This window comes from Aquila chrysaetos, chromosome 3 (assembly GCF_900496995.4).
Source record: "Aquila chrysaetos chrysaetos chromosome 3, bAquChr1.4, whole genome shotgun sequence".
NCBI lineage: Eukaryota > Metazoa > Chordata > Aves > Accipitriformes > Accipitridae > Aquila > Aquila chrysaetos.
Genome location: NC_044006.1, coordinates 67,334,949 through 67,360,347, shown reverse-complemented (window position 1 = coordinate 67,360,347; position 25,399 = coordinate 67,334,949). Strand labels below are relative to the sequence as shown.

The window sequence follows — 25,399 nt, the reverse complement described above, 5'->3', positions numbered from 1 at the left end:
TTTGCTAAAACAGAAAAGATTTAGGACTCTAAAAACAAACAAGTAAATAACAATACTGAATAATCTGTGCTGTTATCCATACTCCTCAAAACACCCTAGCCCCCCAAGAAACACTGCCCTACAGTGAACGGAGTCCAACCTGTGTTTGATGTGAGAGAAATGTTTTGATTAAGAAAAAGCATCAATATACAGGATGACTTCTCAACATGCTTAAATACTGCCCTTCTTATGGGCTAACATAAGCTCATAATGGAGCATTTTCCGTCATGTCACAGTCAAGGAACAGAAGATACGGTGCGTGGTAATACTAATACCCTCTTTCACAGATCTCCCGACATATCTTGACTTCTAAGGCTGCCTTTGCCGGTTCCTTTTTAGGTCTTACTGAACATACAGCAAAAATCAAAATGCTAGACCCAGAGCAGTTTCAGATGTTACAAGTTCTCTTTGCCATCAATAGCTGGGGTCCAGTTATTCCGAACCAAAGTGGCAGTCAGCCTCACTTCTTTTAATTTAAGATGGGACACAAACTAAGACAGAAGAATGTATCAGTGTTATGAGGCAAGAGAAGTACTTTAAATATCCACAAATATTAACATTATTACTTCTTAGAACATAATTACTTAAAAGACTACAATAAATAATTTCTCAAATCTGAAATTACAGCACCTTTCCATGACAGTTGTTACTGTCATTTACTGATAACTCTGGTTATGGTTATTTCATTTAAAACAGTTGCATGTTTTAGACTTTGTAAGACTTTACACCTTATTGATGGCAAACCTACATTGTTAGTCACGTACCTGAGTTAATCCCTTCCCTCTGAGCATAAGTACACCCTCTTAGAGATAAGTATACAAGCAGTCTGATATCCAGGTGAGGTACCTGAACAGAGGTCTCATAAAATAAATTAACAGCCCACCCCCACCCCCTAAACAAAAACAACCACAAAAAAAAAAAAGCCAAAAAAACCCCCCAACACATAACAGAAACACCTGTATATTTGAAAGAATGTTTGTGATCTCTACCAGTGAGGTACTTCAATAGCCTAGGGTGGAAGTATTATGCCTCAGTATCAAGACTGTCCCTATCTAGCACTGCACTTTAGTAACTTCCTAAATTACATTTTTGTGCTCTGCTTGCTCCCCTACTCAAGAAAAGTCTAAAGCAAAAGGGGTTTAGAGTTCAAAACACTGAGACACTATGACAGAACTTCTGTTGCCACTCTCATAAATTAGCATGACAATTAGATGGGTGTAAAAACCAGCAAGAACGAATGCAGCATAAGAGAGTCTTTTCTTCAGATACACTGCATTTATTTTTTTTTGAAATTAAGGCCAAAGATCTGTAGTTACAATTGCTACTTTTTTTCCGACTCCAAGCATGTATTCAGTTGCATATTGTCTCATTATTTCATACTATAATAAGCCCCAGTTCGCCTTCTATTTTGCAAACAATATCACAACAGCTGAATTGTCTTAATCTTTTTGTGAAATTTTTTTTAACGTGACAATTTCAAACTCCCCACAAGCATTTGGCTGGCTCTTAATTTTTACTATAAGCTATCCTTGTGTTTTAATAATATATTCTAAATCCTTATCAAATTGAAAAATACATCAATAACATGCAAGAATATGGACTGAAGGGACTTATGTATTTTCAGAGATGTGACAAGGGGAGGAAATGGGAAATACAAATCAAGAAGGAGACGGCATTTTTTAATCAATACTTTTCCATACCCCATTCTTCCTTCCGCCCATATTCCCAAGCCTTTGGAAGTACTCACACTAAATAAAAGCATAAAATTGCAGTTTCCAAAAAAAATACCCACTGAAGTAAAAAGCAGCTTGATCCAGCTTGCTTTTGGTTCTACAGTTTACATTGCTTAAAATTGATGTGATTTGGCTAAAACGGGTCATCTGCTTACTGTTCTAAGAAAGACATTCTGGATTAAAACTGAAAAGTTTTAACACTGTGATGCAATCTAAAGCAATAGTTCTGAAACTGCATGGTGGATCCAGTGATGACATCAGCTCATGGAAAAAAATGGGGGGCGGGGGGGAGATTTGACCAAAACACAGGATGTCAAAACTTAGAAAAAGTATTTATTAGCATCTCTGATTAAAAGCAAATGCTTTCAATTCGGAAACTATTTTTCTGTCAGTTCTATTTTCTTCTTCCTGCTTCTCACTAATGACCTCTCCTCATAAGGAAGCCAAGCAGCCACCTTCATGCCAAGTCACCAACTACAGGCTCATAAACTCTGAACTGGCACCACACAGTATTCGGCAGAGACTGCAGTAATCCTTTGTGTGGTGTTCCCTCCTTTTCTTTCAACAAAAGGCGTGAATGCCAACACCCAAACCCTCCATATCACAAGGTAAGGTTATTTTATCACTGTCTTATCCTTCTGTTAACAGATAATTCCTAGGAAATGTGAGTCCTCTACTTGCTTACCCCTTGGGAAAGAAGCAAGACAAATGCGATGGCAAAAGCCCCACATGGGGCTGCTGTGGGACAGTATTAAGGCTGGCTTGCATTCTTCCGCTGACTTTCTTCTCTTTGGGAAGAGCATCAGTTTTGAGGCTGTTGCCATGTTACCTTCTTAAAAACAAAGGTTTTCATTCATGGCTGAGATACGCGGGAAATACAACTGGGCCAGGGCATGGGGTCAAGCATGGACCCACACTTCTGTTTGGTAGTTAGTGCTCTCACTGACACCGTTTTGGCCCATGACAGCCAGCACTGTCCCAGATAATGCCCAGACACAGTTCAGGGAATAGTACATATCACAGACTGTTCACAGTAGGCAGTCTGGATATGGCCATATGCTGCAAAAAGGTTTAGACACCTACATGTGAGCCAGGCTGGGCCGCTCAATCACAGGACCAGAGAACCATCCCTGGCCCTGGATGGTTTTCCATGCTAGTATTGACAGATGAGGGCTTAGGGTTTCAGGTGCTACTTTAACAACACACACCAAAAAGAAAAAAAAAATGTCTATGTAGGAAAGACAACACATTGATTGAACTCTTATTTTACATATCAAACCTTAACCATGAGAAATTGTAGAGAAAGTGGTCTGAGGAATTACTTCATCAGTTATATATTGCACTTAAACTCATGCAAACCTGAGCTCTGGAAGAGAAACTAAATGCCGTTTGGGTAAACTGTTGCCTCATTTTCGGATACTGATCTTTCAGAGCTGAATGATGGGGACATCTCATTTAAAAACAGACAACAGGGCGCTCTGAGATTCTACTTAAACTGGCTGCCTCCAGAGGTCTGGACTATCCTTCATCATCCTCTTCAGTATGCTCCAAACTCAGATGAGTTTTTTTTATTAACAGAAGAAAATCTAAAAGCTACAAGAACATTAAATGTTTTTGAGCCACAAAAAAAGCTTATGATAAACTACCACGATTAACTCTGGAAAAATCAACCATATTTTTTTCAGTATTACACCAGCATGAAAAATAACTCCCCAAATTATATTTAAACTAGAGACCGTCTTTAAAATCCCTGAAGAACACAGTGGGAGAGTCAAGTAAGTCTCTTGGAACACCAACCTATACATTTCCAATCCTGCTGCATCTTTTTTTGGTAAAGTTAATTGCAGAGACATGCTCTCATTCTTGCTGGGATTCAGCTGCCACCGTTTCCCTCCGAATGCAGCCACGAAAGCCACAGCAAACGTGGCAGAAGTGAATGTGTGCCACCAGGTCCTTCAATTCACAGTCCAGTATATTAATCATGAAATTAGTGAATGTACATAACTAAGCAATGGCGCTGTTGGGTACCAGAACACATCCTCAGCTGCCTCAACTTTGCTGACAAGCAAAGGGACAGTGCAGACAGCTGGGGGCAACATCACCCTGAGGGATTCCCACATGAACAGCAGAACATGTCTGAAGGTAAACTAAGCCTCGGTGCTGAAGAACAGATGCTTGTTGCTTCACTGCTAAAATGTTCCAACATTGTATTTTTCCTGTTGTCCACTGGACACTATTGCTGTTTTTCCTTCATTGTCTGTGCCAGATATAAAAAAGGGCAAGAGGGAGTAAGAAGAACCATGTGTTTCCAAGACTGCAGTTCCTGCCTACTAAAAGAACATTTTTAAAAAGTTACAGCTATATCCAGAATACTATTTTTCCAGCTCTAAAAGTGGGAGCATTTAGTCCAGTAAAATAAAGAATTTAAAGGACCTTCAGGCTTACTTCTTCTTTAGGACTTCTGCAGTGTACAGTATTACAGTATTATAATCAAATATTGTTTAGATGATTAAAAAAATATGAATAAAATTATTCCAGATGTGAAAGTCTTCGAGGCTGAAGAACTCAATACCACATCAACACTGGAAAGATCATGGGGCTTAAAAATAGTTGCAGAAGCAGGTTTTGTGTTCACTTCAGTACTGTTGGAACTAAAGATGCTGGATACAGTGTAGTCTTGCAAAATGGCTGAGATGCATCATAAAGTCTTGGTCTTCCTTGTACTGAATCCCTCACATCACCAGTTGAACTCTTTTAGGATTTTCCAGGTATCTTTTCTTTTTATGTGCCCTTGTGGATGCTTTCTTCTTCTAGCTCCAGTTCCATAATCCAACCCTAGACAGCACAAGTCCTTAACAATGCAAGCCCTAAGCATGTGCCCACTTTTAACCATGTGTCTCAGTTCTAATTGGTTTCAACATGACTTAAGCAAGCCCATAAATAAAAACAGGGTGTCCCATGCAACTATGGTTGTACCTATATACTTCCATAAGCAAATAATATAATCCATAGTTGCACAACTTCACACCACTATTCCAATATAAATTTCTTCTATGTGAATGTCATACTGCAATTTCCAGTCCAGTCAGTTTTTCACAGGACAGTCCACAATAAAATGCCCCACAGCCTTTTATAATAGACTGTAAAGAAAGATATAAGTACTTGCTCTTGGCTTTAAGTGGTAGCACAGTGCTCCCACAGTAGCAATTCCATTTCTTAAAGTATAAGGGAGTCCAACTTCAATATAGCAAGTTACATCAACCTCAGGTTTGTCAGTAATACATAACTTCATGTCCAAAGCTAATACTTTTTTAAGAAGCCATATACAGTATTAGTTTCCTAAACACAAGAGCCTTTTCTAAGATCTGAGGATGAATCACCACTGGAGAACTTCAAGCTGGAAACAAAATACAGTTTTTCCCCCAGCACAGGAAAGGATGGTCATCTAACAAGAACTATAGTTCATCCAAAGGATATTAGACCCAAGGTAGGAATTACTGGGAGTACCTTTCGTCTATGTGTGATCAGCAGACATACAAATTTCTTCTGACCTGAAAGAAAAACTCAGACAAAACAGCAATCAACTTATGAATCCCTGAAGTATCACAGAAAAAAAAAAAAAGAAAAAAAAAAAAAAAAAATCACTGCTCATGTCTTGAGCTACTGATACGTCATTATTTATATGCTGGAGCACTTACTGATATGTTGGTTGGAGACATAACTTTAGGGGCACATGCTCATCCAGAAACATTTCAGGAGAACTGGTCCTGGACATCGGCATTAAGCTGCTGTCAGTGCAGCCACTGCTTCAGATGGTGAAACCACTGCAGCTTTACCACCTATGCTAAGGCTCTGAGAAGCAAACGCTGCTTCTGTCATTGACAGGGAGGTCTGAGCATGTACATTCAGCCACCACCTCAAGGACAGAGGAAGGGCTGTTGTTCAGAAGCAGCATTCACCTCTCCTCCAGTTAAATTCTGCCTGATGCTGCTGAGAAGTCTTTGAGCCAGCTTTCAATTTCAAAGCTCTTTTGCTTCCATCCAAAGACTTTCTGTATGTCTGTGTCCCCGTCTGCCAAATTGATCTTCCCTCTCTCATTATTTTCCCAACCAATTATACAGGTCTGAATTTGCTCCAGTTTTAGATTTGGTTCAGTGGGAGCCAGAGCATTCTGTAATAAAATGCCCCTACAGAGATCACCAGATACTGCAATTGGAAAGGCACAATGTGTTAAAATAAGCCTCAAGATATATACAATAGCTTTACTTTATTCACTGTGTATTTTGAGGTACCAAGGGTCATTATGGTTAATTGTTCCGAGCCAAAAGACATCACTGTAAATTCAGCAACAGCAGTGTGTAATTCATTTCATGTGACCAAGTAGAAACATACACATCACAAAACTAACTGGAGTAAAGATATTTGTTAAGTGCGTTTAACAACAAAAGTGGTAGTGACTCATTAGAAAGGGTGTGAGTCAGTATAAAAGACAAAACTCTACTGAGAAGTGATAAATAAAATAGGATTAAAATTATCTTCTTGTACCAGACAGTTGAGACGGAACATCAAGAAACCCCACATACCCTGGTGTGATCCAGAAGGCCTCCCAGTGACAGCGGTCTGTCCCTTGTCCTTCTTGACCTCAGCTGTTATTTAAGGAATTGGGAGCATGGTGGGGAAGGGGCTTGCACATCTGAGCCGCAACACTGAGAAAAAATCCATGACTCAGAACAGGGGTAACTTGCACATGCCTATCCCTAAGGGAGCTACTGCTTCCCATAACATTCCCTTAAGTGGGAAGATTTGTTCATTTGAGGAGTCAGTGTATGAGGTTTTTCCTTCCCCATCTTCTCTGCATGTATATCCCTTTACATCTTTAAATATGCCTACACACACACACACTGCACGTAAAAATAATGACGCCTGTGTACTGATTTTTACAATTTAAAAAAGCTACTTCATTAAATATGACCAAAAATAAATCATTGCCTCGAGAGATGTTTCCACAGCTAAATTCTTTGGTTCTCTAATGCATCACATTTAGCCTTTAATGGAACACACAGTCCTTGTCCAAATATCTTTTTATGCCTAAATTTTAGTTATTCCATCACAGTGACAGCATAACTTCTTACCCTCCTCACCCCGTACCAGTGGGTACACACAAGAATTTTGTATTAGGCTTTGCAGACCATTCCTTTTACTGCACAAACAATCAAAAGTTTCTTTCATTATTCAGATCCTATGAAACAGAGTAACAGAGCACTAAACCACCATATATGCAGGATATTACAAGAGGACCAAGCTCCTTGCAGCCACTACGTTTTCATAAGGCTTAACGAAGCAAAGCAAACTCAGTGGGAAAACAGTGATCCTTCATACCAAGTTCAGTAGATCCCAGGTACACAGAGGAAAACACCATGATGGATGGTAAAAGGAAGATGAAAATAAAAATACAAAACAAGTCATAATCGTATTCCATGATCCTGAACAGAATCTTTTATTTCATGTCTTGATCACAGTAATACGCTATCGAATTCCTAAAACTGATACAATTTATGCCTTTGCCATACAATGTCAAAGGACAAATAAAGAGATACCTATCACTTGGCCTCTCTCATTCTTTTTTTGACATTTTGAAAATCCAGAAATAAAAGAAAAAAAATCTTCTCACCCCTCCCTCAACTGCCTCTTTTTCCTATAAAAGAATGGCTAGGACATGTGCCTGAGCTGCAAACTCAGCCCTGGAAAACAGGAGACAGGCATTTTTGTCTTTGACTGCTGATAACAGTAATTGGCCTATGAACCACTTTTGTTAAGGCAATTCTAGAAATAAAAGAATGGCTCCAGCCTTGCTCTTTCTTCCTTGCTTCTTGCCTCTTCCTGCCTTGCAGCAAAAGGTAAAGAGAACAGACTCAAAACGTTTTCCAGAAATGGGTGCCTAGATCTCCTTATATTTAGGAGGAAAGGCAATTGCTGTAATCCCTCATTTTCTCACTGTCACTCAAAGGCACCAAGTATATTGAATGCAAGCTCCCGCCTTGGGCTTTTAAGGTGATTGCACTTGTATGGCTGCACACAGGGGCCCCTCTCCATGACACATGGCTTCTGAAAACTCACCGCAAGCATATTGAACATATCCTTCACCAAAACATTTATTATATTATATTCTTCTGCTGACATGCACCATCTCATGGAAATAAAAGTAGATTCTCTCCCTGTTATCTGGTTAGTCTGATTTTTATAGCAGATTCTCAAATATCACAAGACTTCACACTTTCCTGCCCATCTGAGAACTGGGGTTACCACTGTACCCTGCAGCGCAGAATGCTGACTGACTTACATCAACCTGATTTCAGGTCTTGGAATCCAACATTGCCATCCTGACACGTGTAATCACTATCTTTACCCTGAAGGCAACTGAAAGCACCTCTTCAGACAGAATGTGGATGATACAATTCTGTTTCTGAGACTGTGGTACAGAAGCAAGCCAAGTTTGAGGACTTCCAACCTCATACTGTAGAAATGAAGTACGTTATCACCCAAAATCTTTTAAATCTACAAATTCAATAAAGCACAGAGAAAGCATACAAAATGAGAACCAGATATGGGGAGTTCTGTTGTTCTTCATCTAATGACCTAACAATATTAAATATATAGTAGAGCATCATTTAGGAAAAAAAAAAAAGCTTTTAAGATCCCTCACCTTTCACACAGTAATGTGAAAGACTGTTGATCCCTTGATTAACACTGACTCTCTTTTTTAAGCAAGCAATGAAGATGACAAAGATTTGGTTTTTCCATGCAGGAGACAGATATGCTCACTCCATGTGTGACAATTTGGTTTAAGTTAAACTGGCAATATCAATGAGACTGAAGGACATGCTTAAAATGCTTTGCTGAGTTGGGACCATACTCCACATAACTTTCTCTTGCAAAAGCTATGTCCAGCTGCTCACTGAATAGTCAGGAGACAATGCAGATATGGAAGTTCTTCCATATTTAAAAGCTGTGTTCATACCCCCAAAAAATACAGTCCAGCTTCCCTTTTTATAGAGAGGAAAAGAAAGCCTGATGGCTGGGAAAAAATTAATAGCGTGAGGCCAAACATTCAGCTGAGGACCACAGCCACCAAACAGCTTTCATAAGATTTTACTGTGGGTGGTTCTACAATGCCAAGGTATCTGGAGACTGCTTTCTAGCTTAGTCAGGAGGATTCACTATTGCATTACTGACATGAAACTTTGAAAAAATATTGATATTTAAGTGCATGGTTACAGCTGCATGCAACTCTCAAAACAGGTTTCAATAAAAATAATAAAAGAACTCATAAACATTCAAGATATTTTCATATTTAAAATTGGTGTTAATAAGTAATCGAACAAACTGATGTTCAAAACCATTCAGTTCTGTTCATCTCCCTGCTCCTGACAGAACCAAAGGAATTACTTTTCCAGATACAAACAGGCATATATTTCTGTCATACAGAAAAAAACCTATGAATTGTTTAATTGACAGTCGTATACCTGAGTGATGATCATAATGACAGTATTAAAATCATCACAAGCAACCTTACCCACGCTTGAATTCTAGATCATTTATGTAAGATGTAAATTTACTGCCATTATCAAGTTTTGCATACAAAAAACAGTAACAATATTTTAAGTGAAACTGTTTCAAAATCAAATACCTGTTTAATGCATTATACTTCACCTCCCATGTTGCATATTTTTGTTGACTATCACTAATGTGCACATGGCATAATTGCAACGGAAATTTAAAAACTTGGTGTTACAGAAGATCTCTGCTGGGAAGCCACCGATAGCAGGTATGAACATACTGCAAGATAGGCTGAGCATGTCATTCCAAGAACCACATACAGTGTGAAATCCAAGAGAAATGTACTGGGAAGAGTAAAATTACTTATCAGTGAAAGGGTGGAAATTTAAGGATGTATCACAGAACGGTTGAGGCTGGAAGAAGCCTCTAGAGGACATCTTGACCAAGCCTCTTTCTCAAGCAGGGCCACCTAGAACAGGTTGCCCAGAACAATGTCCAGACAGCTTTTCAGCATCTCCAAGGACAGACTCCACAACCTCCCTGGGCAACCTGTGCTAGTGTCTCACAGAAAAAAAAAAATTTTCTTGTATTCAGATAGTGTAGTTATATAAAATATTCTATCCAGCAGCAAAACTGGATTAAGATGTTTCTGTACACACATTCCTTCCCAATGCATCCATCATTTCCTTCCTCCATCCACGCTGTTCAGATCCCTGTTCTCCGTAGGGTGCAGTTATTTATGAAGCTGCACTATGTAGCAGGTTGCTGAATTAATCCAACTTTAAAAAGCTACAAAAAAATTTCCTCAGGGGGAAAGAACAAAAGAAACCACCCACAAGATTTTCTTCCTGTTCTTGTTTTCTTGTTTCTTTTGGGTTTGTTTTTTTCTTTGTAAACCCAGGCATCACTGAGATCATGACCCACCGGCAAACAGTAGCATGGCAGCAGGGACACTGGAAAGGACTTTCAAAGCCAGCTTCATGCCACATTGTGTAGCACCCTCAGTACTGTTGCTGCAAGTCGGGCTCCCTAGGAGGTTGTATTTTGTGCGTACTCAAATTAACACCAAAGTCTAAACTGAACATAACGCTTTCACTGAGCAGAGAAGAGGTGCAGGATATGGCAATCATACACCACCCCAACTCTTCCCCTGAATATAGGCCATGCTTGAAAACACATGTAAGTAACACGACTCTGCCTCAGCTGGCGCTGAACCCAACAGAGCTAGGAAGTTAACATACTAAGCCAAGAAGGCGGCCCTCTATTTGTTTCTTCTTTTCCATATACAAGCGTGAAAGAAGACACACTTCAGTATTTCAGGGATGTTTTATAGCCATACTGCATGCTGCACATTGTGCTAAATGACAGTGCCGGGGAGGGGCAGGGTGGGAGCAGGAATCTTTATATAGAACTGAGAGCAGTAATTCAGCCACTGACAGTCACATGAATACAGCCCTGCTGAACACAAACAGTATCTTTCTCTGGTATTAGGCTATTAGGCAGATAAGGCTTCACTTTGGATTTAAAAGACTTAAACTGACAAACGATCTTGTTTTTCTTCACCCTGCTAACCGTGGCACAGGGCAGGAGGAATCTCAGCACTTTCCACTGCTTATGTAACAGGTGTACTCATAAATATGCAAAGATGATTTGAAGATACAGTTTCTAATCCATGCTTTATGCCTGAACAATTTAAATGGCTTTCATCATGTAGACAGCATTGCCGGCTCTTTGCAAGTAGTTCCTTCATAATTTCAGGCTCTGTAAGCTGTATTTTTGTTTAGTGTGGGTTTCACATGAATTTGAAAAAAAAAAAACCAAACCCACACTGAATGGGAGTATTATTAAGAGAAATGCATTTTTAGGTGGAAAATAAATGTCATTACTTATCTCCAGATCAGATTTCAAAAAATGTAAGATGCACGTTTCTCCATAAATGCCTCACACTGCATGGAGAAAATCCTAATCTAGCTCTAAGCAAACATGATAAAGTAGAAGTAAACAGCAATAACCAAAAAAAGCAAACATCAAGCATGATTAGCAGAACACATATACCTCAGCTAGTGTCTCTACAGTCTTTGAGTTTCAGTAGTTAACAAGTCTGTTACTCCAAGACAAGAATTTGTTTTAAGTCAACTTATAAGATTTCAATTTTCAGCACGTTGATCCTGACATGTCTCATGAGCACGCTTTCACATGTGAAAAAAAGAAGCTATTGCAAAAGGAGGCATCACATGAATTATCTACATCGTGATCCTGCACACAAGTCTGCTGTTTAAGAGGACTGGTAGAAAGACAGATGACCAAGGAATGGAAATACATGGCACAGGATGGCAGACTGACCCTGACCTGCCATACCAGGGCCAGGTGCCTTTGGAGAGAAGCGCCAAAGGTCAGAGTTTACAATGAAACAATAGGGAAAAAACAGAGCGAGAGACGTGAGGAGTAGCAAAAATGAGAGCAAAAGGAATGTATGCTGGCTTTCTCTTTCTCTGTCACATAAGAAGAGGTGATACCGACCATGTGTTACCTTTCACAAAGGACCAGAAATGCTACAGAGCTTTTGTGATCACTCGTTACTTCCAGCAAATTGGTAACAACTTCTCTAAATATGGACTAGTTTCCCAGTCCTGAATGGGGTCCCTATCTTTCCACTGGGAGTACATCCTGGCCTGTTGTTCCATATATGTGAATGCTCTGTCTGAAATGCAAAACTTCTCTTAGTACCCGCAATGACTAGACACAAAGAGAAGAGGAGAAGAAAAAGTATCTGTTTCTTTCTACCATACACCCTGGCATAGATCCTTAAATATCACAGATTGTTTCTGACTATTCACAGACATAGCTTTAAGTGGAAGTACACCCAGTAGTGCAGTCCTGATCCCAACATAGTTTTTGCCATTTATTTTTAGGTGAACTGGACTTCATTCTGAGTGAAAAAATAAATACAAGAATATATTTTGGCAAAACTCACCCTCCCTCCTTATTCAAGCCCCTGAAAATGAAGCTTTGGCTTTTACGTTGAGAGTACTCCCATACTTCTGTTTTGGGGAGACTTTATTTACTCCCTTGACTGTAATTCCTATTGTAATTTTGTTGTAATTCCTACTGTACACTCATAGGTGCCCAGCTCCGGGAGGTGTGGCTGCTTTTTTGTCCTTGCTGGGCCCGGGGGTGGAATGCAGAACCCGATGAGGGAGGTGACGCAGTCCATGACAACAGTCATACAGTATTTTCAAAAGAAGCCTGGAGAAAAACAGATGCCACAGTATTTCAGAACGATATGGTTACTTAGATGTTTTATTCTCTCTCTTAACCCTGACATACCCATGTGAGCAATTTTTCATGAAGCAGCATAAATAACATGTTTTATTATTACTTAAATAAGACATTTAGGTAGCATTTATCAGCTACCATTTTCAAACTATTACTTTCCACAAGGCCCCCACTAGCAAAACAACTTGTATCTACAGAGAAGTCAGGGGAGTCTTCTTTGGGTGTCTGAGTTAGAGCAGATTTATGACAGAAGTAAAAAGACTGTGTAAAATTTAGATCATGAAGTTGTTCATGTTAAAAAAGCCAACTCTAAAGAAGAGTTGGCTTCTTTCTTCCCAATTTCAGTCTAACGTAGTCCTAGATACTCAATTTGCCTCAGCCCTAAAAAAGTACAGAGGAGCAAGTTGGCAGATGAGGCCTGGAGTTATTTCTAGTATATTCTGAAGCAGAATGGCTCATAAAGGAAGTTAGATCTGAAACTACATTTATTATTTACCAAAAGTAACCAATTACAATCATGAACAGCCGAAGTGCACCTGTAGCAACATACATATGCAATTTGACATTCTGAATGATGTATAATAGACCTAACACTGCAGGTGATATTCTCCTATCAAAATACACAGAAAAGCATTTTGCAGGTCAGCCAATGCCAGACCACCACCTAGGAATGACAAACAGCATTATACAACAAGAGGACTTCAGATTGAAAATCCTTAAGCTTCAGAGGTGCTGTGGTTTTGCATGACCTTCAGGACAGAAAAGAACCCAGCGTATTTCTTGAATAGTACAAAGAGCTGGTGCATGAACCAGCCAGATTCCTCCCAGAAGGACAGAGAAACTGGCACTGACAAGAAAGAGCCCAGGCTTCCTATACTTGTTGTTCTAAAAGTATACTTTCCCTCCAGTATACTGGAGGGAAAACTTTTAAGGACTAGGTTACCAGAAGTTACCACATGTCTCTAAAAGGTCCAGCAGTCAAAGATGAAATTTAACATCACTGTGCCTATTTCTGGCTCAAGGCATCCCACACACTGCTTCTTCACTTTCCCACAAGGTGACCCCAGTCACCTCACTTGGCTGCACAGCAACCTTTGTGGAACAAAAAACAGATAGGAGGCTGACCTTCAAAGCTAAAGAAGAAATACTGGACTTCCCAGGAGCCCTCATCTTCCTCAGAAGTACCATCAGCAGACAATACCGGGCGAAGCATCACTGTGCTCAAGAAGAAAAACAGTGTCTGGGCTAAGCAAAAGGAAGTATCTTACTTCTCCCACTGCAGACAAAGGAATATGTCCTCTCTACATTTTACTGTTCATTCCAGAAGTGGTTGCCTCTGGAGGTCAAAGATACCAGCTTTGTGAAACTCCCAATAAACAAAACAGTTTTCACAGACCTTCCGATGGCAGCACAAAGGCACAGAGACATTTTCACTGCTCCTATACCCTTTACCTATCACCACGGTGCAGAGAGCAAACCCAAGTTACCACAACTGGCCAGTGAGGCAAAAGCAAAGACATCAGAGCAAAGAGCAGCCATCCTGATAAAACCTTCCCATGAGAACTGGGTTCACCTTCAAAGTAGAAATGGGCTTCTCATTAGCTGCAACTTAGTATGCTGGAAAAGCATGGATTCAAGGCTTATTAAAATCACATACGGAATTACAAATAATAATAAAAATATTCAAGAACTACTAAAGGGCAATGGAAGAAACAATATTTGCAGATCTATTAACTAAAAATGTACACCATGATATATATCTACTGTATGAAAGTTAAAAGGAAATACACAACTTAAGCAGGAAAATAAAACACTAACTGTCTTACTGCAACTCATTTCATTGTTGAGTGCAGACCTCACCTCCCTGAAGTATCAGGGAATAGGATGCAGGAAGGATTAATCTTCAGAGGAAGTGAGTGCTTTCTTATTCTTTATCCAAATGATTAAAAAGGACACTACCTTTATGTAAAAGCCAATGATAAGCTACATATAACAAATTTTAAGGGAGCTTTTAAAAATGTTATTGTTCTGCCACTTCATGCTTATACAGAAGTCCCCTGAGCTACACGTAAATATACAAGTAGTCAGTATTTAGGCAAGTATTATCAGAGCGGCTGCACTTGATATCCTCTCAAACTGTAATGTATGCACATCCTTACAGTGTTCAATATTGATTTAAAACAAATTACTACTGCAAGTAAATGTCAAGTCATCACTAGTAAACTACCAAAAACATACTAAACCTGACATTCTCAACTGTTGCAGTGTTTTTTGAAGTTATCAGAAAATATATATCATAACACTGGACTAAAACATTTATAAAATGCCACTACAAAAGTACTTATTGCACTTAAACCGGCGTATTTCCAGTCAAGGGTGGATTCAGTGGTTTACGTTATCTATCTACATACACAAACTTCTTACATTCGGTATTCCTTAGAAAGGAGACTTCTGTTAAGTCTACCAGTGGGTAGGTTTTTTTAGAAAGCTGTTGAGTCTTCTTTTCTATGCAAGTGTTTCAGTGTTTATCTAGCCTTATTAGTATTTTCTGTCTTATCTCCAATATGAATTTGTCTAACCTCCCTTCCTAGGAGTTGGATTTTCTCATGTTTTTGACTGCTAACATTGCACTAATATCGCACTATGAGAAAGTATTCCTCCTCCCCCAACACAAGGTTTGTCAAATAATCAAAATAAACTCCCCTTCTTCCTCCTAGTTAACAATGTTTATTAGGACTGCTTTAATCCCCAACGTCCATGTCTCTACTCTTGGTCACCCTTCAAGATCTCTTCTGAACTGTTTTGTCAAATTCTCCCAAGCCTGTGGTATGGATACTCGTAGGACTAAGGTCAGAGTTTGCGAGAGACGCAGATAAAACCTTGTGACTTGAATGTGTCAAATGCTTTAGTAGCATAAAATTCATAAACATAAAATGCAAGACTTTTTTCATCATAAAAAAAAAAAAATCATTAAATTTAATTCCTGATAGTCTCGTTGTTGCTCAACACAACAAACCAACCTTCTCCATTACAACATGGAGCTGATAAAAAGTAGAGCCGATTAAAAGTAGGGCCATTTAAAAGTATCGCCAATCTGTTATTTTCCCTCTCAGAAGTAAAAATCACTCCACAGTCCAACAGTATTTTTTTCATTTTTCCTGAAAAAAGTTAACCCCTCACTTCACAACACTTAGAAAAACTTACACTATCTTCTAAACAATGTATTCACCTTTTTTAGACTAAAAAATTTGGCAAATGAAACTGGGCTCTTCCAGTGAATTCAGCAGAGGGGTTTGCCATTGTCATCATTCAGGAAAGAAAAGGGATGTTTCTGCATTTTGCTGTTTCACTAGATAACTGTTGTTTGCTCATCCTCAGGCATCTGTCAAAGAAGTCTAGCATTTGAAACACAATTTCCATTTTAAGATTCTTTATCAAAGTTGAACTGTTCGCATGTCACCACAATGCCATCGTTTTATTTTTTCAGGCATTTACCAAAAATACTATCCCGTTATTTGAAATACATCTCTTTCAACAAGGGTAAGAGAGGCACGGCATGTAAAATTCTAGATTTTGCTCATTCTCCTTGCAATTATAACAATGAAATATATGAGTTAATATGACTAAGGGTATCCCCTCAAATGAAAAAAGATGACGTTTCATTATTTGCTATGACCTCGAGGCACGTAGCTCTATGAGGCTGTAGTTATAGAGTATATGGATTTCGGAAAGAAACTTTATGTACAATTTCAGAACTGTTCCATAATGAGATACTAGAACCCCAAAGACCAATTGGTCTATTTTCGCATTAAATGGTAATAGATGCAACAGCCCTCTAATCATCCTGCTAATACTGCATAACTCCATGTGGAGGGGCCACACAGAGTGGATAGTCCAGGCCTGCTTTCTTTCTGTGAACAGATTATTGCTACAGTCTCTTTATTTTGCGAGGCTGTTTATGGACACATGGACATCCACACACTAGGAAAAAGACTGTCAGCACACTTCGTTTGGATCTCTAAGCCAACCAAAAGTCTCTGAACTTTTGCTAGTCTAGGCAGACTTTCAACCACCAGCCCACCAGCGAAAAAGCAGGCTCCATTACTTACGCTTCAGTCACAGAGTTTGTTAAGAAACATTTTCCTGGCTTCTGAACAGCTCCTACCAGACCAGACTTACAAGATCTTTTTTTTGATATTTTAATCTTACATACAGATCAAGCTAAGATTCAAATGAAGAAATTGCAGATGTCATGGTTAGTGTGGAGCTATGGTTTCTGGATCAAGAGACAGATAGGACCAAACACAGATCCTAACATCCATTTTTACTTCCATATAAGCAGACAACATTTGAAGAATCCCTCCTTCCCCTCAATGGCCACCATTCTGCAGACCCAGCCGAATCCCTCCTTCCCCTCAATGGCCACCATTCTGCAGACCCAGCCATACACATAAAAGCAAACACCACCTCAAACGGCCTATAAATGGTTCAGTGCAGTTTTTGGAAATCAAATAGCCCCTTCAAAAAGCCATAGGAAACACCTTCCCTTCCAAGTTATCAAGATACTTTGTAAGAATTCTTTCTTTCTCTAGTCATGTATCCATTTAACAGGATACTCTTAAAAACAGGTCATTGAGACCAAACATCATATACTTTTCAATGTTAACTTCTGCTGTAAAACATGCAACAATTATCCACACCCCAGCACCTAATGCTGCTCTAAGCACTGCAGGTTATGCCTATCAAACTGCCGAGAACCAGCAATCAACTCTGTTCTCACAGAAGGGACTACAAGAAGCACCATGACATGCCTTCATTCATCCCTCGAGAGCCATGCACAGGCTGCTCTGGTAGGACTCCACAAGGCTTTAGGGCAGAAGCTCCCTCTTCTGCAGCCAGAGGCTCCAGCCAAAGCCGTGGCCATGGCCTTCCCAGCATGTGTCTCAAGCTGAATTGCCTTGAGTATTCCTATTCCTACATTTGCTTTTTTTTACTGCAGAAGATCATGATGTCCCCAATATGTTTTATACATCTTTTAAAGTTATACTTAATCCTAGCAATAAATAATACTGGCTAGCAATTAGAAGCCCTAGCTAAGATTACTGAAAAAAAAACTTGATTGATTTATACAGGCCTAAAATGAGCAATTCCCTGATGCATTCCACCACGTGGAGTTAAATGAAACCAGTTCCAGTTTTTTAGTGTATGTTTACCTAGTAATACAAGGAAAGATCAGAAATAACCCTGCAGAGAGCAATCATGCTTTGGAAATGCCCCCCACACCACCACAGTCAAGGAGAGAATCAGGGCCATTATTAATGATCAGGAAAGGCTCTTAACAAGACAGGAAAAGACTGCTGCATCCATACCCTGCGGCTGGGGCTACTGACTGCAAGGAGATTCTCAACAAGAAAGGGAGAAAAAAGGAGGCGGGGGAGGAGAGAACGCAGAATGGGATCATCAGGAGTTTGGCAAAAATGAAGCTCACCCACCGGGAAGGTAGGGGAATATACATGCATAATTTTACACGGATTAAGAGTTTGTGTCAAATCTGTGATGTGCTGTGGTGAATTCTTATACTGCAGTGAGTCATCTTGTCTGACAGTTGCCGGGGAATTAAAGCAGTTATTTTTAAAAAATTATATGTCCTGCTTGACGCGTTATACAAATAGCCTCTTAAAAAATTAAAATGCAGTCAATGCATTTTTAAGTATAGAAGAGCTATGGTACATTTAGGATTTGCTGTACCACACCACAAACATCCATTCTGAGCTATGAAAACCTAAAGGAGTCTATTGATGTCCCTTCAGAGAAACATTGATCTTTCTGCTGCTCCCAATCCAAATCCTCCATCAAAAATGAGTTTATTATATCTGTCTTTTATACAGCATGAAAATATTTTTCCCTAAGAAAAATTAAACACAAAGGGAAGAGGTGTGCTAAATCTGAACTCCTTCGATACCAAAGGATATTTGGTTTGCTAGAATAAAGACTATTCAAATCAAAATGACAGCACTCCCCTTACAATGGAGTAACAAAGGCAGGTCAATACCCTTCTAGAGAAAAGCAGCACGTTGACTCACAACCATAGGTATACATCGCACTGTTGGTTTGGCAAGGGGAAGCAGTGCTGGCTTCTGCTCCCTACACTGTGCAGCAGAATCATGCAGACATACCCTGAAGCTGCAAAGGGCAACTCCTTACAATGCATGTTCTCATTATAAATACGTTGCTTACTGCCTGTTTTGCCTATAAAACTGACACCCCACTGGCAATTTTCACACATCCCTGGGAAAAGTTTTTCGAGTATGTCTGTTGTGTAATACAGTAAAGATCATCTGAATGATCTATTAAGTGTAACCCTTGGGCATCAATGCTGCTGAACATCAGCTGGCAATAAAGGTATATTTACAGCATGCCTTCGGGACAGCTGTTCTGGGAACATCCTGGAGATTTGCATAGTCTATTTTACAAGGCATTACAATGTACTTCTACTGAATAAGTGAGAGAGAATCCTTTCGACACAACACCACCCATTAAAAGCCCTTCGGTCCAAATAGCACAGTAAAGCGAAGTAGGTAGATAATTTAAAAAAAAAAAAAAAAGGCAAAAACAAAAAACAAACTTCAAATTCCAGTGCCTTAAAATGCAAATGGTTATTAACTCAGGAGTGAATTTAACCTGTTTTTAAAATAATCAAGTTACAGTCCCTCTCCAACTTGAGCACCTTCCAAGAAATAGAACAGCTGATGAGAGGAGCTTCATCTTACAAAGAAAGAAAAGGTTTTGTTGCCAGAGCTCTTGATTTTATCATAATTCCCATGGTATTTGGTATCTTTTCTTAAAGCCTTAGATCTTGCATGTAACTTACATGAAAATTTCAGCTTTATGTATTTTGAGTAAATTAGTCCTCTCTTTGCCAGAAAAAGAACTGAAAACATACGCCAACTGCACCCTAACAGCTCAAAAAACAACAAGAAGCAAATGTGAGTATTGAATTTCTTAGTTCATTTCTCACCTAAACTCAGAAAGTATTAACACTTTGTCATTGTGCAGGTGATACCCACTTGCTAAGCAGAGCACTATCTCTCAAGGAGTGAATTAAAAGGATGATTTGTGTCCCAAATCACAGAGGTGTGCTAGTTATTGAAATTTTCACACTTTGAAACCTCTCCACAGGTGAAGAGTCAGCTGGCAAATGTTATGGAGAAATACTAACTAGAAAAGCTAACTACAGTTCTCTGGCCCCAACTCAGTGACTACATGCAGGCAATAAAAGACAGAACTTATACCCAATAAAATAATAAACCTGGCCAGACAATGACCCAATCAACCCAAATAATATTACCAAATATAATCGAGCCAGTCGATACAATAAAAGCTGAGGACCAAATTAATTAGGTGAGTGCACATCCAGTGCCTTTGGAAATAAGTAAACACTCACTAAAGATCTACTGACACTTTCTTGAAAGTGGTCTTTGGAGAAAAGTTCAGACTTTCAAAAAAAAAAAAAAAACCTGCTATGCCTCATATGTTTAAAATGGAAGAGGACTGGAAGTATAGTATGGAATATAGGGAGAATAGTTTCTGAACAGGATGGTTTTCACATTTTCCATGTGGCGTCTGTGGTTCTTTAAGGGTTTCTGCTATGTTATCTGACACTTGGATAAAATACTGGAAGAACTGTAGAGCATCTTTTCCCAATTAATTTTGGTTCAGGAAGTAATTGGAAGGGCAATATAACCTTGTATATCCTTAAATTGAGGGGAAAATGAGAAAACTATTTGGGGGGGCTGCTTTTTTTTTTTGTTTTAAATTTTTAAGTGTTTTTAAGAATGGAGGGGTTGTAAAATTACATTTTTTTTTAAGACGACAGCACATTTCAGGACTCTTGGTTTTATTAAATCAGTTCTTCAGTTAACAACCCCCAAGCTATTCTAAAAAACAAGATGATTCATCTATTTCCACCCAGTACAATTTTATACATCGTTAGAAAACTAAAGCCTCGTAAAATTCTAAGCAGCCCTAAAGAACAACTACTGCAGAGTGACACGTTGATTGCATCAGCCTAGGAGGGCTATAGTTTTGAGCAATGCAAGCTTTAGTACGCTCAGCGGAAACTACTACAGTGTCAAAGAACACGTATGTAACATGCCAGCATCAGGCACATTCACTCAAACACAGCAAAACAAATGTTTTCAGACTATCTGGTGGGATAAAGATGATTCCACAATGTCTAGTATTCATAAAATTTAAACTGCTGCTGCGCTCCTTATGTTTTGAGAAACCCAGAAGCAATTTCCCCCTCCCAAAATGAAGTGAAAACACCGTCAAGAAGTGTGCTATATAGATGCCTTAAGCTGAACGTAACATTACATGCCAATACATCAACATGAAAGTCATTCTCAGCTCTCATCTGAGTGCTAGGCTACCTCCATCACTCACTCCTTGCGTGGGGCAGGCTACCTGCACGCAGGCACGGAGGACACTGGTAAGCATTTCTGATTCTAACTGATCTTCACCTTCTAAATCATAATAATGAAAGTAACGAAAACTAAAATGGTTATTCTAATTTGCACCCATAGTACCTCTTAAATAGCTATGTTTAAAACAAAAAAGCCCATTCAGACCACAACAAAGGGGAGGTAGAAGGCATGTGGCTTGCCCACAATAACCAACGGGTTAGGATTGCCACGGAGACAATCTTAGCAGAATACCAAGTAAACAGCTTCCTGACAAACTGCTCCTCCCTCTCAACCAACAAGCAGTGCAGAACTGCCTAAACGCTCACAAAAAAAAGGCACTTTGCCCTACCATCTAAAAAGCACGTGCTACCTGCCCGGCAGCAGCCGCTTCCTGAGGCTCTCCTGCCTGCATCCCTGCCACAAGTGAGGCTATGCCTAGTGCACAGCTGAAAAAGGAACTCAGAATTCAGCTACAAGGAGCGGGGAAAATACCACGGCCAAATTTAAATGTATGATGACTACCAGTGAAGACTGTAATTACAACATCTGCACAGTGCCCGCTGTGCTAGTGACACAGTAACTAGCGGTCTGGTCACACGGACACCAGCTATTTTATGTTAGGTTTTGAGATGCATTGCGTGGGTAGGACCCGCGCTATCGCACAAGACACTTCCAAGAGCTAGGAAGGAGACAGGTTTAGCTCACTCCCAAGAAACGATCTTGCAATAATCCTGCCAGTGCTCCTCTCTTTTCCACAAAGCAGCAGCTTGCTTTCAGAAGCCGTTCCTAAAGCTGCACTGTCCATAACAGGTTTTGGCTCCAGAGAACCGGGTTGCTTGGGTACAAGCAGCAGCTGTGAGACCCACAGCGTTCAGCAGCACCAGAACTAAAAAACTCATGCTCACGAACAACACAGCAAACGGATTCAGGCATCCAGCATTTGAAAAATATTTTCCTAGCAAGTCTGACTCAGGAAAGCACTTTAAAAAGGGGCACAATTCACGGCAGTCACTCAGCTCCCAATGTTATCAATGAGACCCAAACATGTGTTTAAGCATGCAGTTGCCTGTCTATTGCCTTCAACAGTTTCCTGCTTCACGAAGGCAGCAGAGACACCCTAACACACACGTGTTAAAACCTCAGTCTTGTGAACTTTTATGTATATGAGTGTGTATCTCAGTGAATGTACTCCGCTGAAGCCAGTAGACTGGCTCATTACTGTCAAGTTAACCACACAACGCAAGGTGCTGCACGTTCAGGGCATAAAGATGTACCAAGTTGCCTTGAAAACCATTTAACTCTGAGATAGCATGGCCAGAGTACGACCAGTCTTCTACAGCACAAAACTGTACAAATTACTGATCCCACTATCTGTAGGGATTAGTTTTGGGAACAGGCCAGGACTTGCAACACGGGTGCTTTAAGCAGTGAATGATTTCATTTTCTCAGGCACTGAGCACTGTCACGTACTTGAAGAGCACATCAAGAGCAGCTTGGGGGAAGACACTGAAACCGGGACGCTGACCCCTTCTCCACCCACCTCCCAATTCCAACTGACCTTCTTTTAGGCTGCCACAGTCAGAAAACACAAGCTATCCCGTCTGCTGGGTGTAACATCAGTGGCACAGAAGGAAAGATTCTGTCAGTGGGCTAAATTCATTCCAGCTCTAGCTGCAGGGAAGCTACAGCAGTGCAGAATACAGATGTCCAATTGCAAACCACGTCCCACTTCCTCAGAGCCTTCTTGGATTATGCTTACAGCAACAGAAACTGCACCGTAAAACTGTATTACAACTTCAGTACACTGAATTAGCATATTTCTTATTGAAGGTCTATGCCAGTTTGATTTTGGTCTTCTGCAAGCATTTACTAACAGCTGTTTTAATTAGTATCTCATTGGTGCGTAGACAAAGATGTGATACACACCAAGAAGCATTTTCTGCATGAAGCGAGAACATTACGTATACCGTGATATAAACAGTCCTTCCTCCCACCCTCACTACCACAGATAAGGGCCAATCGACGGGCAGTGCATCACAGAAAGGCAATATTGTATATAATTCCTCTTATTTCAGGTTTTCAGGGCACCCTCAGGGAGGGGGAGGCACAGAAATGAGAGCCACAAGCAATCCCAGCAGCTCATTCTCCTCTTCACCCTTAAAGCGTTAAAAGGAAAATACAATGTCAACATCAGCTCCTCCCTGCTGATGAAACTGGCTCGAGCGCATTTTACTTTCTGGCTTGGAGCCCTTACAAACCGTTACAAAAAGACAGAAAGACAGACAGACAGCTCAATATATCGACGACTTCCAATAAGCAATTTGGGACATGCTGGGTCATTTGCCCCTTCCGTTAAGCGCTGTAGCCTCTCGGTGGTGAATGAACCCCGATATCTGGGGTTTTCCATTAAAAAAAGGGGGGCAGCTAATAGCAGTTTTTCATTTCAGGAAAGAGCCAACCCTAGCATCAGTGTATGCGTATAAATACTCCCCACTCTCTTCCTCTGGGAGGAACAGATTACATCTGATACACTAAAATCGTCTCCAAGACTGATGGCACTCTGGGCGCTCAATCCCCATCAGCGAGGGATCCTGACAGGCACTAATCGCCGCCTGCCTCTCCTTCCTTAACCGGAGCTGACTGACACACATGGAAACGGGGAGCTGGAGCCAGGCTGAGGAGAGGAGGGCGGGCTGGGGCTCCGGCTCATCCTCCCAGCCACGGCAACAGCAATATGCGGGCTGCACGACAGCCTTCCCAACCCGGGAACCGGCGGAGCATCAAGATCAACCACGCCAAGAAAATCACCACAAGCTTTCAATTATACATATTAAAAAAAAAAAAAAAAATCCCGCAATTAAAAAAAAAAAAACCATCGTTTCCTCTAAGCGACCTAACTAGTATTGTCCAAAACGACCTTATCATGGGGTATTTTGTTGCAACCGACACACACACATTGCGCGGACTCCGTGGCGAGTCCCTCGGTACGGTGGGGGGGGGGGGGGGGGGGGGGGGGGGCGGTGCACGCAGGTACACGGCAGATTTCCGTGAAGCTGCATTTTCGTGGCAGGGCAGGAACCCCTCCGAGCCAGCCGTACGCATTTTTCCACCTCCCGCACCACAGCCTGCAAGGCTGGGGCGGCCGGCCCTGCTGCCAGAGCCCCTCTCCCGCCCCCGCCAGCGCCGCGGCGGAGAGCGGGCGGAGGGGGAATTCACAGGTAGAACAAAACACCCGCGCCGGTATCCTCCGCCAGCCCGCCGGCGGGAGCGGGGGGAGGTCCGCCAGGAGAGCCCGCGGGCGCCACGGGGGCCGGGGCGAGCACCGCGGCAGCCCGGCGGGCAGCAGGGCCGCAGGGCGGAGTGTGTGGAGGGGAAGGGGGGGTAGGGTAGGGAGCGGGCCGGGGGCTGCCGCTCCGCTCCGCTGCCGCGCGCCCGCGCCAACCGCCGCCCGCGCGAGGGCCGGGCCCGCCCCGCCGCCCCTTTACCTTCGGAGAGCTCCAGCTCCAGCTCGGCCAGCCGGGCCCTCACCTCCAGGGGCAGGGACACGCTCTCCAGGCTGCGGTCCGCCATGCTCGCGCGGCAGGGGACGGGCTCTCCCCTCCTCTGGCTGCCCCGCTCTCCCCCTTTGTCCGCGGCTGAACGGGGAGAGGGAAGGCGGCGGGGCCGCGGCGGGTGGCTGAGTCCTCCCCGCGGTCTCAGCCGGGCATGCAGCGGGGGGAGGCGGGCGGGCGGGCGGGCGGTCCGCGCGGGGGGACGGGGCGCGGAGGGAGGGAATGCGGAGGTTTCTCCTCTCCTCTCCTCTCCTCCCCTCTCCTCCTCCTCCTCCTCCTTCGCCGCCTCCTTCAGCGGGGCCCCGCCATGGCTATGGCTGCTGCTGCTGCTGCTCCCGCCGCCGCCGCCCGCCCGCGATCGCTCCGCATCGGCTCCCCGCCGCGCCCGGCCCGGCCCACCCCCCACCCCCCGCCGCCCGGCACCGCGGCGGCGGCGGCTCTCGCCTCGCCTCGCCTCGCCCCGGCCCCGGCCCGCTCCTCCCTGCCCGGCTCGGGCTGGCGGCGGCGCCTGGCGCTGCGGTGCCGCTGCCGCGACTGCTGCTGGCCAGGCACAGCGCCGCTGTCACATCCACGTGACCGCGCCGCCCCGCGCCCCCGCCGGCCCCCAGGGGGCGCCCCAGCGCCGGCGGCGCTCCGCGGGGCGCTCCGCGGCCGCGCAGCGGGACCGCCCCGCCCCGCCCCGCCCCGCCCGGGGCGCTCCGCCGGCCGGCGCCCCGAGGCGGCGTTGCCCCGGGACGGCGCCCCGGGCCGCGACCACCCGCGGCGGCGCGGCGGCTTC

At 42.3% G+C, this 25,399-nt stretch overlaps 1 protein-coding gene across 4 annotated transcripts in view; it reads right to left on the bottom strand.

Moving 5' to 3' along the window:
• DIP2C (disco interacting protein 2 homolog C) overlaps positions 1–24,997 on the bottom strand; it is a 337,185-nt gene extending 312,188 nt beyond the window's left edge. For 3 of the 4 annotated variants that reach the window (XM_030009287.2, XM_030009289.2, XM_030009290.2), the window contains exon 1: positions 24,556–24,757. In XM_030009287.2, the coding sequence (XP_029865147.1) occupies positions 24,556–24,640 (85 nt within the window). In that variant the 5' untranslated portion in view covers positions 24,641–24,757. Of the gene's footprint in view, positions 1–24,555 lie in introns of all 4 variants that reach the window. The other variant, XM_030009286.2, reaches the window with a different exon arrangement.
• Between the last annotated feature and the right edge of the window lie 402 nt (positions 24,998–25,399).